This window comes from Echiichthys vipera, assembly GCF_963691815.1.
Source record: "Echiichthys vipera genome assembly, chromosome: 19".
Lineage (NCBI taxonomy): Eukaryota > Metazoa > Chordata > Actinopteri > Perciformes > Trachinidae > Echiichthys > Echiichthys vipera.
In genome coordinates this window covers 15,160,508-15,173,660 of record NC_139844.1, presented here as the reverse complement: position 1 = coordinate 15,173,660, position 13,153 = coordinate 15,160,508, and the positions used below count along the sequence as shown (strand labels likewise).

At 40.4% G+C, this 13,153-nt stretch overlaps 1 protein-coding gene across 10 annotated transcripts in view; it reads left to right on the top strand.

Annotated features, from left to right (window-relative positions):
• Window positions 1–13,153, top strand: part of syne2a (spectrin repeat containing, nuclear envelope 2a) — an 82,410-nt gene that overhangs the window by 16,088 nt on the left and 53,169 nt on the right. For all 10 annotated transcript variants that reach the window (XM_083934067.1, XM_083934061.1, XM_083934069.1 and 7 more), the window contains 17 exons: window positions 244–402; window positions 512–662; window positions 790–948; window positions 1,398–1,565; window positions 1,696–1,797; window positions 1,901–2,104; window positions 2,601–2,806; window positions 3,553–3,660; window positions 4,400–4,679; window positions 5,071–5,234; window positions 6,161–6,467; window positions 6,952–7,116; window positions 7,299–7,628; window positions 7,735–7,871; window positions 8,041–8,170; window positions 9,731–9,889; window positions 9,968–11,581. In XM_083934067.1, coding sequence (XP_083790193.1) covers window positions 244–402; window positions 512–662; window positions 790–948; window positions 1,398–1,565; window positions 1,696–1,797; window positions 1,901–2,104; window positions 2,601–2,806; window positions 3,553–3,660; window positions 4,400–4,679; window positions 5,071–5,234; window positions 6,161–6,467; window positions 6,952–7,116; window positions 7,299–7,628; window positions 7,735–7,871; window positions 8,041–8,170; window positions 9,731–9,889; window positions 9,968–11,581 — 4,543 coding nt within the window. The remainder of the gene's footprint in view (window positions 1–243; window positions 403–511; window positions 663–789; window positions 949–1,397; window positions 1,566–1,695; window positions 1,798–1,900; window positions 2,105–2,600; window positions 2,807–3,552; window positions 3,661–4,399; window positions 4,680–5,070; window positions 5,235–6,160; window positions 6,468–6,951; window positions 7,117–7,298; window positions 7,629–7,734; window positions 7,872–8,040; window positions 8,171–9,730; window positions 9,890–9,967; window positions 11,582–13,153) is intronic.

Here is a 13,153-nt window from a genome sequence, read left to right as displayed (position 1 = left end):
TCTGCATGTGCTTGTTGCAGCATTTCATTGCAGCATGCTTGCAGTTACAATCCAAGATGATTTATTATCGCTGCAAAACAACATCAAAAGGAAAACATTCCAACTGCATCATGCATTCTTTTATTTTTCAAACATTGCCTGATTGGTATTCCAGGTGTGAATATCAGTCCATTTGCACCTCTTTTCTGTTTCCCACTGTGGACGGGTGGTCCTGTACACTAATGATCGTTTCATCCCCTGCAGGACACGTGCCTTGACAGACCTGGAAAGTCGTCTTGCTGGCCTCCTCGGTGAGCTGCAGCTCATACAAGACGCATCTTCACAATCAGGTATCCATGATGTGAGTCAAAACAGAGAGGTGGAAGATGTCTGGGAGGAGGCCAAAAAAGCTGTAATTGAAAGGTAAAGGGAGCGGTTTCAGTCCTTTGTGATTTCCTATTATGTCAAATTATATTACTTTGCTGACTTTGGTGTATGTGTATGTGTGTGTTGTGTTATGGATCATGTACAGGCTGGAGCAGTGTTACACCCTGACAGAGCTGCTGAAAAGGTTTCAGAGCAGTCGTGGGAAGCTGAGTGGGACCCTGCAGAGAGCAGAAAGCACCATCAGTGAACAAGCCTCCTACATGGGGAAAGACAACCTGCAGAGACTGCACACTAAGGTACACTACACGGTTTGATTAAGATGATTAAGGGAGACATCGGTTTTATAGGTTTTGGGTTGTCAATCATTTGTGTCCCTAATAAATCATCGTGTTTTATATGCATTGTATGTGTGTGCTTTCTCAGGTCCAGGAAACAAAAAACGACCTGAATGGTCTTGGAGACGGCGTAGAGGAGGTCCGCAGTATCTGCAGGCAGCTTCACACTCATCTTCGTCAGATCCCAGAATGCACTGTCATCCCATTTGAGGAGGAAGCGGATGCTCTCATGGACCGCTGGCTGGATGTGAGTTACTTTAAAGTTTCAACTTACTATTTTTGTTTTTACAAAACTTTAAAGTTATTATTTGCTTTTATTGTTTCCTGTGATTGTGATGTTTTATATTTGAATTCATCAAAAAAAAAATGTTTGTTTTTACAATGAGCCAATATAACAATTTTATTTTTTATGTTTGTATTACAGAAAAGTTTAGTTTTGTATTCTTATTTAACCTTTTTGTGAATTTGGTTTTAGATAATATCTTACTGGTTTTCTTGCAGGTTGTTCCATATTTTACGTACTGATTTATGACACAAATAGTTTATTTTAGTTTTTTATTTGTTGCTGCTCCTACATGTAAACTAAAATGTTGTATAGTAGATAATTTACATTGCAAATATCTACTTTCTAAGGTCATATGTTGACTTGGTTGTGTGTTGTAAGATGAGAGTTCATTGCAACTCCAATTCTTGCAGATATCAGAAAGAACAGATTCCCACCTTGAAAGCCTGCACCGTGGCCTGACTCTGTGGGATGGGGTCATCCAGCTGGGAGCAGAGGTGGAGAGCTGGGTGGCCAATAAACTAACAGTATTTGCTCAGTGTCCATCCTTTCAAACAGAAGACGACATCAGGGATCTGCAGGTAAAACTGCCTTCCTGTTTCATTCTGTAATACAAAAGTGACTATATACCTGCCTGGTTTGTCTTATGGGAAGTTCATATTCTCTAGATATCTACTTTAAACAATGATCATCTTCCCCTGCTGTCTCCAGAATGAGATTGTAGCCCAAGAGGAGAGTATGGAGTGTTTTCACCGAAGAGTCACTGAGTTTCAGGCACTGCTACAAAGCACAGAGGCCCCCCTGGAGCTGCAGGTACAGCATGCAGCATTTGTGTTTAAGGCTGAAATAAGGCTGGCAGATGCCGTTGGTCAGATGGAGTGACACAGGTCTCTTGATTGTATTTGTTTGGTCTAAGGTTGTGGAGACTCAGATTAGGAAGAAGATGGAGCAGCTGAAGGAGGTCGTTTCTGATGCTGAGGACGTTTACAGGCAGATGGTGGCTGCTAAGGGACAAATCACTGCCAGGATGGCTGAATGCTACAACTCCCTTCAGAACATTCAGGACTCCCTCCTCTCTCTCAGTGGTCCAGATGTTGCAACAGTCCTGGCCAAACTCAAAGTAAAAAAAATTGCATTTAGTTTTTACGTGTTGAAAAGTACACACTTAACTTACTTAAAACATACTGTACTATTGAAATAATTTGGCAGAAGCTATAATTACATAGTCTATAAAGTTTGACAACAAAGCTACTGTTTGAATAGACATTCATAGCATATTCTTTAAAATACTAATCACTGAGGGTTCCCACACATCCTGGAAAACAGTTGACCAACTTTCCAGTCATGGAAAAAACATGGACGGTGAGAGAAAAAGAAAACATGATGTGACATCTACAATTGGAGAGTTATTTCAACATTCTCCTACAGGCTATCAGTCAGTTATAGCCATAGACTGCACATCTTTTAAATCTGACTTCCACAGAGAGGAAAATATTAGTGTATGGTGGGATCCCTGTCAATCATACCTGTTTGATCATCACTGGAAACGTCCTGGAAATGATCTCTAGAAAAGAGTGTGAAATCTGTTGCTAACATTAACTTATGTTTCTCTGTAGGATCTACTTTTCGAGCTCCAGAAGCAGGATGAGCAGGCAGAGAATCTGCTGGAGCATCTGCATGTTATGTCCTCCATAGCAAGTCCAGTCAACCTCGAGAGTCTGTCTGTGGATGGGGTTCAGCTGCAGGATAAAGTCAGAGACACCCACCGGCTATTCTCCGAGGTGGAAGAACAGACTGAGAGCTATATCCAGGCTCTGGACAGGTAACAATCTCATGTATTAATGCATCTGTCATTTAATGTTTACAGAAATATAGGTTCATGTCTCCTCACAACTATGTAGCATGCATGCACATATTCAACATAACATTCAACATTTATGTATTACAATAAGGGCATACGAGAGCTGCTGGGTGGGTATTTCTGGAGCTTGTTCATATGCTTTCTGTTTCTTTGTATACGGGCCAACCCAACTTTATGGGCATGGTAGTTTTTGTATTTCTTGGGCTCTTTTAACAGCTGCAGATTTGTTGCGTTACACAACAGTGAGGCTCATTTATGTGTTTTTTTATAGTTTTTGGAATATAATGGCTAAATCACGGAGGAATAAGATGTATGAGACTTTGGCCATACAGGCAGTATGTGTTGGTAGGTTCATTTCATTGTTTGGTCTTTTCATGGGTTTTCTCGCAAGAAAAATACAAAATATCATCAGACTTATCTTAGAACAGACACAAACTCTGAGTACAAACAGTCCCAAGGATTCATACAGTTTAAACTACGGAGATAAAATCAGACAGCAGGACGAGTTTAGCCTGTTTTCTGAAGTCTTTTTTTCTGCGGCAGAACCATTTTCTCACTTTGATGTCACTTTAATTTACATTGTATTGTGCATACTGTATACAGCACATTTATAGTGTATGTGTGTGTGTGTGTGTGTGTGTGTGTGTGTGTGTGTGTGTGTGTGTGTGTGTGTGTGTGTGTGTGTGTGTGTGTGTGTGTGTGTGTAGGCTGCAAAGGGAGGGTGCGCATTTGGAACAATGGTTGCAAGCCGTTGAGGACAAAGCAGCGAAGGAGGAGGATCTTTGTGTTGTGCAAGAGGAAGCACTTCAACAAAGGTATAATGTTTATGTTATCAGGCAGTGTGCACTCTTATATTCTGTATATTTAGTTTGTAGTGGACTTAAGTGAATGATAATAACATCCTCCAAGACAGAATAATAAAGGGATAATGTGGATGCAAATGCATTCAGATAGACCCAGAAGGTCGTAGAAAGTAGTAACTAAAATGTAATCCAGCGCGCTTCAACTGTCTGCAGTAGTTGGGTGTTGTGATTTTGATGAGTCAGGCATGATGGAAGTTGTATAGCCTGTTATTACTGAGAGCCAACTGACTCATCCATAACTGCAGGAGTGCTTGTTGTCACACAACGGGCTGGAAAATTGTAGGTATAATTGTGTGGTATAATTATTGACACAACTCATTATTTATCCTGCTTGTTATTTCCATTAACTGTGCCAGCAATTTTAAAAGCCATACATTATTTTTAATTAGAGAGATAATGATAAAGTATTGAATAAGGTGCAGCAGCACAGCACAGCACAGCACAGCACAGCGTGTACTCCAAGTTGGCTCATGCAGAAACTCCCTCATCCTTATTTCATTGTGAAACTAAATTTCCTCTTGTGCCCCCTGAAGAAGCTGCACATTGTGATGCACATTTTCCCCTCTCTACAATTTAACACTTCAGTACATCCCTTGGTAACCTTGCACTCACAAAGACAAAGCTTCAGTCCCACCTCTGACATTTGAAAGTGTGAGTAACTGAGTGTTAATCCAATGTTTTTCACATGCAGGGTGAAGACAGAAGCCCTCAATCAGCTTGTGTCGTACTTACAAAGCAGCACACTTCAGCAATTGGCTGTGGTGAAAGATAGCAAAAAACTGCTGGAACGATGCGACAACTTTCAAACCAGCATACTGCATGGCTCCACAGAGAAGCAGAGCTCTCTGAGCGAGGACGTCAAGGTGTCCACTCAATCATGTGACGAAGATTCGAGACGTGCTGTTGACTCTCCACTTGGTGAAAACATTGGCATCCAGTGTCCCATCGAGCAGAGATTTCACTGTGCCCCAGTAAGAAAACATTACCCACTCTCCCTACATATCTCTTTAACTCCTTAAGTTTGAATCACATGTTAGTCCAGTACCTGTGTGGACATTCTACAGTAAGACCAAATTAATTATAGTATTTAAATTACACATTTTGACGTTGTTATCATGTTGTTTTGAATGGCAGTTGTTACAGTAGTGTGTTATGTCTTACGAGGGTGTGGCCACACAGGTCTGTGGTTTCTTTTAATCTATATTTGTTTCTACTTGTTCTTCAATAAGGAGTGTCTGTTTTTTATTGCTGAAAACATTTTTGGAATGGCGGATTTGTAAAGCAATCAGCAACATGCACTTCAGGCCCTGCAGATCGGTGCGATTGCAGTCTAACTAATCTGTAAAAATATATATATTTCAGGCTGTGGGTAGTGCGACGGCAGAGGGGGAGGCTTGCCACAAAGAGCTCAGAGATATTGGAAACTGTCTGAGCCGCACACTGCGTGATGGAGACGAGCTGAAGCGGGACATTCAGGAAAGCATTCAGAAAACAGAGGAGCAGTGGAGGGATCAGCCTCATCACGGGTGAGTGGAATCAGATAAAACCTTTTGAGACAGGCTTGCTTTACACCCTGATATACTTCTATACTGTAACTAAACATAAAGGACTTGTTGAGTCCTCACCTATCCATTTACTTATATGCTTTCATGCCCCACACTTCCCTCCAAGCTAAGTTTCTTCTTCTCTACTTTCCCCCAACTCATCCACTGGCCCTGCTTTTCCTGTGAGACTGCTCCTGCACATCGAGCAGACTCTTCTTACGTCTGAAAATCTGTCGACAATCAGTTTCCTCCTGTCAAGTGCTGATACTTTCTTCCAAGTAGAGTATAGGCTGTGGTATATTTAGTCAAACCCCCATGCTCATGCTGTACCTGCCTAACAAAATCCCTATGTCTAAGTGCTGCCTGAGCCTGTACCTTTACGTTCCACTTCCTCCTTGTCTTACAGCGTCATCTTCAGTCTCGCTTTTGCAAGTGGTTATAAGGGGCTCCAAAAGACCCTTTACACACTGCTGAGGCAGCGTGGGGCACTTTCTAATAGCTCTTGCTTCTTAAACTTTGACATATTCACGTCATACCCTGTCAGGGGCCACATCATTTGAGTTTGTCTGGAATGCCCGGCGTCTCTATACCGTTAATGCCCTTCTATCTCAGCTCCTGCTCCTTATCACCAAGGGCTGCATCATACTACCTACCATAATATTCTCTGACACTGTTGGAATTACCTCCTGATTTAGATTTGAAAAAACTCTTACTTGAAAGCACAACCTTTAGAATTAAAATATTACATGATTTCTCTAGCTGAACCTTCAGTTCGTTAGCGTTCAGTTTATTCTGCAGCCTTTTGGTAATTGATGCTGTGGTAGTGATGTTTATCATGTCACCCATGTGCACCCTCATGGGTGGTAAGTGCTGTCCTCCCTGAAGCTTTGTCTCTCTTTGTGTTTCAGTGTTGATCCAGACCTCACCCCCTCCTACTTAGCCCGAAGACAGCAGGCCTGCCACAAAGTGGAGGAGCTGCATCACAGAACCGCTCAGCTGCCCACTTTATTCCACTGGCCCAGCTCTCCTGAGCGCAGACAAATCTGCCTTCAAGCCTGTCAATTGCAGGACGAGGCTGAATCCCTGCAATTAATTCTTACCAGCTTGGCTGAGCAGAGCAGGGAACTGGCTGAACAAACCGGCGACACCATCTGGAAACATCCCTCCTCAGTTGAGCTGGAGACCCACTGGTCATCACTGATGGATGAGCTGAAGGTAAAACTTTTCATATTCAAGTGATAATCTAGTTTTAGTAAAGAGGGTTACCAACTAGGATTACTTGTACTTCTGCGGTTGTCAGAGAGTACATGGAAAGATTGTAGAGAAACTTAGCAGGGCTACTCGATTGTTATTATCTCATAAAATGAGAATGACGATTCTTTTGGGGGAGAATTGAGATTGTGATTCTTGCATGAAAACTAGTTTCATGTTAGTTTACAGTTTGCTTTAATTAATGGATAAACAGGTGAATAAATTACAATAAAGTGATGGATAAACTAGTATACAGTATACAGATGGAAAACAGTATAATTATTCATTAAAAATAACATATAAACAGTTTTATTTGGAGCATGACCATTTGGGCTGATGAACGGATAGTTGGGATCATCTGATGGGATGTAAGAACCACCGGTATCACAGCAAAAAATACATAAAATGATATATAAGTCCTCTGACTAAATGCCTGAACTGTCCACAGGGTGTGTGTTCCCGCCTTGAGGAAGGTGTGTGTAATGAGGAACATTTTAACCGGTTACTGCAGGACTGCCGCCATAAATTGAAATCCCTGCAGGAAAGGATGTCAGCCTGTCAAGCCCAGAAGGAAAGCTCATTTGGACTGATCACTGATGTACCAGCTCTGGAGGTGATGTCCATTAAGTTAACTGACCCGATGAATCAGGAATCATCTCTGTAACATTTTTTATTTTCACATTTCTTCTGCATTAAAACCCTTAGAAAAAAAGACATATTTTGTGATAGGGATGGAGAATTTCCCAAAATGCCAACAACAACATGTTTATCTGACACTCTCTCTCCACATTTCAGGCTTTGCTACAAGAAGTATCCGACATAGAAAAAGACCTTTTACAAATTGTCACACTCAAGGACTCCATCACAGCCAGCTCCACAGATGAGGCCCAGGCCAGCCTCTCCCAGCACGTCAGCAACCTCCAAAACCACAAGAGGGCACTAGACATTAGCATCAGAGAAAGTCTGGCACTGCTTACAGAAAACAACAACCAGAGAGTTCAACGAGTGGAAGAAGAGGTCACCTGTGTACAAACAGCTCTGGAAGACCTGGCTAAAAATCTGTGTGGGAACCGTGAAGTGTTGCATGATATCAGCCAGCTCAAACAGCAGTGGTGTACATTACAGGTATTTTTAAAAGATCCTATAAAATGTTGCGTTATTGCTGAATAACTGTGTATAACAAGTTAATTGGAAAGCACAGAAGTTAAAGAGATATTAACCTCTCCCTCAGGACTGTGATACCAGGCTGACAGATCTGTCTGCGAGACTTGCAGACCTGCAGAAGACCGGAGAGTTGAGCATCACACAAGAAATGCTTCCTGCAAATGTCACTTTGACTGTTGATGCATGTGCTAAAGACCTTGACAGGTACTTTACCTCATTATCTGCTATCAGGGGAAAATGTCCAAAATCAAATTGTTTTATGCTACAAATTCACAGATATGCCAAGAAAAGCCACTGGAGGCAAAGCTGTATTTATTTGAACTCATTCCATTTTCCCAGACTCTTTGTTATTTCTCTCATGTTCTCACTTTAGCCTCACGTCCACTCTTCTACAAAGGAAGCAGGATTGTGCTGAAAACACTTCTAATAGGGTGAGACAGGTCATCGACAAGGTGCAGAAGTGGAGCCAAACAGTACAAGCTGAACCACCATCACACAGTCAGGTAAAAACACAACACCGTGTCCTTTAAGTTGTCTTATGGATTCTATTTATATAACAAGCTTAAAAAAAGTTCTTCTTCCCTTTTTTCTCAATAAATCTGCAGAATTAGATGTTTTTGCAATACATTTAACAAACTAAAACAAATAATTAAATGTTATTTATTCAATTCAATTTTAAGCATAAGGCTGACTCATTTGATAATTGTATTGTAAGAAAATACCATGAAAAGCTAAAACTGACAATGGGTTTGTTAATTTCTTAATACTTCAGGACTCTCCCATTAATTCCTACTGATGATGCAAATCTGTAAAAACACACCTACAGTGTCATTGTAGAAAAAAAAGATGCAGTAGTTTCCAGCTGGGCACTGTTGTTTTAAGTGAGCATTACTTAAATTGGAGTACTATTTGGTCTTTTCATGGGGCTTGTTGTCAATTAAAAAAGTTTAATATGGGCAACCTTATCCTTAATCCCTAATCAACTGTATACACCACATTGGCATACTATGTTATATTCTATAAACATTACAAGATAAGGTTGTGTCTACATTATCAATTATATGTTCCACATAGAATACAACGATGTAGCCTTGAGAGTCTTTAAAACTGTTCTGAATAATAATTTTAAAAATATCCATAAAATATCAAGTAAAAACTGTAAGTATATGAACCAGCCCTTGATGCCCTTATTTTTTGTCTCGATCCCACGCATGCAAAAAAAAAAATAGCCATCCAATCCCTTCTTGGCCTGCACGTGTTAATACCAAGACTATTACCTTTTTGCTGTATGTGGCTTAGGACAAAACCCTATGATTTCTTTTTACTCAGCAGAACATCTTATCTAGAGCTGCTCTTAAAATGTCACCGGTTCATCCCGTATTCTTAAAAAAATCTTCTCTGCCACCTGGTACATGGTGAACATTATGGATAGTCTTCAGGGGGAGGATGTGGCTAATTATGTCAAAGGTTTGCTCTTTGGCTTTACTAAAGATCATAAACATGTTGCTGTTGTGATATTCTGGTTTTGCCAAATTTCTTAGTGATGGTCTTAATTTGTTTATGTAAAGTAATTAATTCATGTCTGTTAAATACCATCTGTTGATGATAAAATATCTCAACAGCAGTTACATTGATACCAAAACATTTCGTACAGGCATTCGTGGTCCCCAGAGGATGAACCCTAATCATTTGATCGATCCCTTGGTACTTCATCCATTTCAACCAGCATGTCAAACATGTTTACATATCCTGTGAAATATCTCAACATCTACTGGATAGACTGGCACACAATCATGAATAACATTCATCGTTCCCAGATGATATACCCTACTTCTTTTGGCGATCCCCCGACTTTTCCTCTAGCTCCACGATGAGGTTGACATTTGTGGTTTTAAGTGAAATGTCTCAAACAGGTATTGGATGTATTTGCATGAGAATGTGTAAAGACATTCATGTTCCTCACAGGATAAGTTATAATAACCTTAAGTACTTCAATTCTGAAATGTACTTTACCTGCAAAAAAGTATTTTATTGAGTTTATATCTTTGTCTGTGCTCTCGTAGGCAGCACTGGATCAAGGTTTGTTGATTCAACGAAGTCTTCGAGAAGTGCTCGCAGAACAAGATTTTCTTCTAAACTGTCTTGGACCACAAGTGACAAAGGAACTAGAGAAAAGTTCATCAGTTGCTCTCCGTGAAAGCACACATACTCTCGAATGCCTGGTGAGTTTCTCCTCAGTCACAAGATAATGACGATAATACAACGATTGTGTGGTTAATATTTTTGGTTCCATTTGCCAGGTTTCGCGGATCAGTCAAGGTCATCGTCAAATTGAGTCGGACCAAGGTTTGCCTGGCAGATTTGTTGAAGAAACTTTTAAAAGTGAGAGTGATGCACCTTATTTAGCTACGGCCATGTGTCCTCCTGCTTCTCCTTCTGCAACAGACAACAATGAAAACTCTGGAAGTGATCACAATGACAACACATTTAAATCAGAAGAAGATGTCCCTCTTCAGTTCTCATGCGCAGAAATCCCAGATGATTTCAAATCACAACAGTTAACATCAACTCCACCAAAGTATAGCAATCCTTTAAGAGGTGGGCACAAGACACTTTCTGGAAATAACACTTTAATGTCAGACTCATTTCCTAATCTCCACAAGAGTTTAATAGCTCAGGAAGAGAACACTGAACCACTGCAGAAAGACACTACCTCAACCCGTGGCTCAAAATTGTTAGACAATACCAAAGAAACCAGTTCAACACACGCTTTCTCACCCCGGGTTGGATCTGCAGCAACTAAGCCGGACAGTTTCCCTCTTTCTACCCATGAAAAGGTATCTGAACATCTAGAAGCACAATCTGAGACATTTAAGGTTGTTACAGACGCTCAAGAACAAGATAAACACTTTGAGGACATAAGTGCAAACCCAAAGAAAGTGTTTTCAATAGTGTTGAACAGTGAGCCATGGGACACGCAGATACATGAAAGTGTTGGTGCAGATGCACTCTGGTGTTCCCAGGTAGCTTCAAGTGTTCCTGAGAAGACATCTGCACTCCTAATCAGCCCTGACCCAGACAAAACAGACTTGAAAAGCCTTCATCTAACAGCACAATCAAAGACATTTACTGATGCTCAAGAAAAGGAGAAATACTGTGAGGATAACAGTGTGCACCCAGACAAAGTGTTCACAATAGTGTTGGACATGGAACTGCCCGAGTTCCAGCCACAGGACAGTGTTGGAGCCAGCAGTCCAGATGCACACAGATATTCACAGGGAGCAGTGCTCTGTGACTTTACAACATTATCAAGTCCTGAATTAGATAAAACAGACCTGAAAGACCATTATTTAGAGAGCAATGCCTTAAACCAGTCTCAAGTGATGGACTATCTGCCAGAAAACCCCTCTGAGTCAGTACGTACAGAATTTGAGGAGGTAAAGTCTACAAGTGCTAAGTTCCCATGGAAAGTAAACTCAAAAAGCCATGAATTAATGCACAACGAGGTGCTGAATTCCTCAAAGTCACACAGGACTATTCCTGAATGTCAGTTCCACGGTGCACACGTAGCAGAAACAACATTACTGGATGTCAAACAAGAGGAGACAACAGATTCCTGTCACGCCGAAGAGCTAACAATGAGTTCAGTCTTGTGCACAGTGGAGGGAGAAGAACAAGTACCTGCTGGTGACACTAAACAGTTGACTGTTGCTGACACTGCACAGAGGACAGGTACAGGACAGTCAGAGGTGGCAGAGGGAGAAAACAAAGGAGATGTGAGTGACCCGGAACGGCCTAAGTCGAAACATTTGAAAGTTACAAAAAGTCGAGACAAAGCTTTACCGCTATTTGAAGAAAGTGAGTGGAAGGTGCCTGCATCGCTGGATCTGGACCTGGAGGTGACAGAGAGACAGGTAGATGTCATATTACTTATCTTCCCTGAAATCCTCCTTCATTTTTTCAGAACTGTGTTCCACTGGTAATAACTGTATTTAAATGCAGGAAGGAAACAGGATATAAGAAGGCAGAGAGAGAGAGAGAGGGGGGGGGGGGGGGGGGGCATGCGACAAATGTCTCAGTTGGACTCAAACTGGGGCCATTGTAATTACAAGGTTTGACTGCCCTGCTGGCAGAAGACCTCCATGTCCCAGCTAAATCCATAGTCTTTGCTTTCACTTATCAAACAGAAGAAAAGAAGAATGGTTTGTAAATGTCAAAGACAACCCATGTTTGACATTTACAAACCATTCTACTTTCATTCTTCTTCCATCCCTGTTAGAGAGAGTGTGCTCAGAGAACTTTAGTATTTTTGACATTTTTGCAAGTGATATTTTATCCTAAATTCAGTATTTATTCCTCCCACCATTTGGCATTTTAGTGTCATACTTTTGCCAAAATCCAGTAGCATTTTTGCATTCATTTTTTGTGCATATGGTCTTGTTTATTAATGCACAGAATTAATTATACACTTCCCAGAACAAAATGATGCAATACAGTATACAACAAATCACAAAAATGTCATGTTTAACAGCCAAATTTTAGTAAAATATACAAGTGGCTAGTATATTTGCTTCACTCATTAGCCAAAGGAAACAACAGAAAGCTATTGAGTGGCTGGTAAAATTTGAACATTCACAGCAATTGGTCAAGTTGAAAAAAAAAGTGAATTTTGCACCCTGCATAGACCCTCAGTCATGACCATAGGTCACAACAAGAAAAATAATGAATAATAAATGAGGTATGAAAGCAAAAATGGCAAAATAAACATTGTGAGACAGGCAGCTTAACCTGCAATGACATCTACAAAAACAAATGTAGTATCTAAATTCACTACCAGGGGGAAAAGCATTTTAGCCCCCTTGACATCTTTAGGGGTCCACTAAAAGTCAGTCTTAATGCTGGTGTTGCTTTTACTGCTTGTCATGTAATAAAGTAAAATTGCCTGAATCTTTTCACATGTAACTTTTCGGCTTAAGATTATTTTCTAAAAAGTGGTTGCCAGGTTGGGCTTTGTAGTCAACTTATATTTTGAGTTATAAAGACACTATGCAGTTATGCATCAGCCTTATAATGAAAATATGGCATAAAAGACCCACTAATGTACAAATTTCAAGTTTATCTGTTTCTTTGCCGGTTGAATTCATTTGCACATTAACTTGCGATGTTAAGTGGTTAGTCAAACTTTTCTCCCTACAGTCAAAAAACTTAGCTTGCTTCAGTGGTGTCTCTTTAACAAATGTGCACACAGGAGTAAATGCAACAACACACAGGCAACATTGTCTGGATTATGTTCTGACTGTAACAGCACAAAAATTGTATTTATTTTGTGATGAACGTTTTTGCTGTTTGCTCTCCCTATTTTTAGTGCTAACAAGCAGATGCAGCTGAAGGGACAGTTCCAATAAAATAAAGAATAGAACAATTTATTTTAACCAGAATTATTAAAGGTACTATAATATAGTATTTAGACACACAAAGTGTTCAGT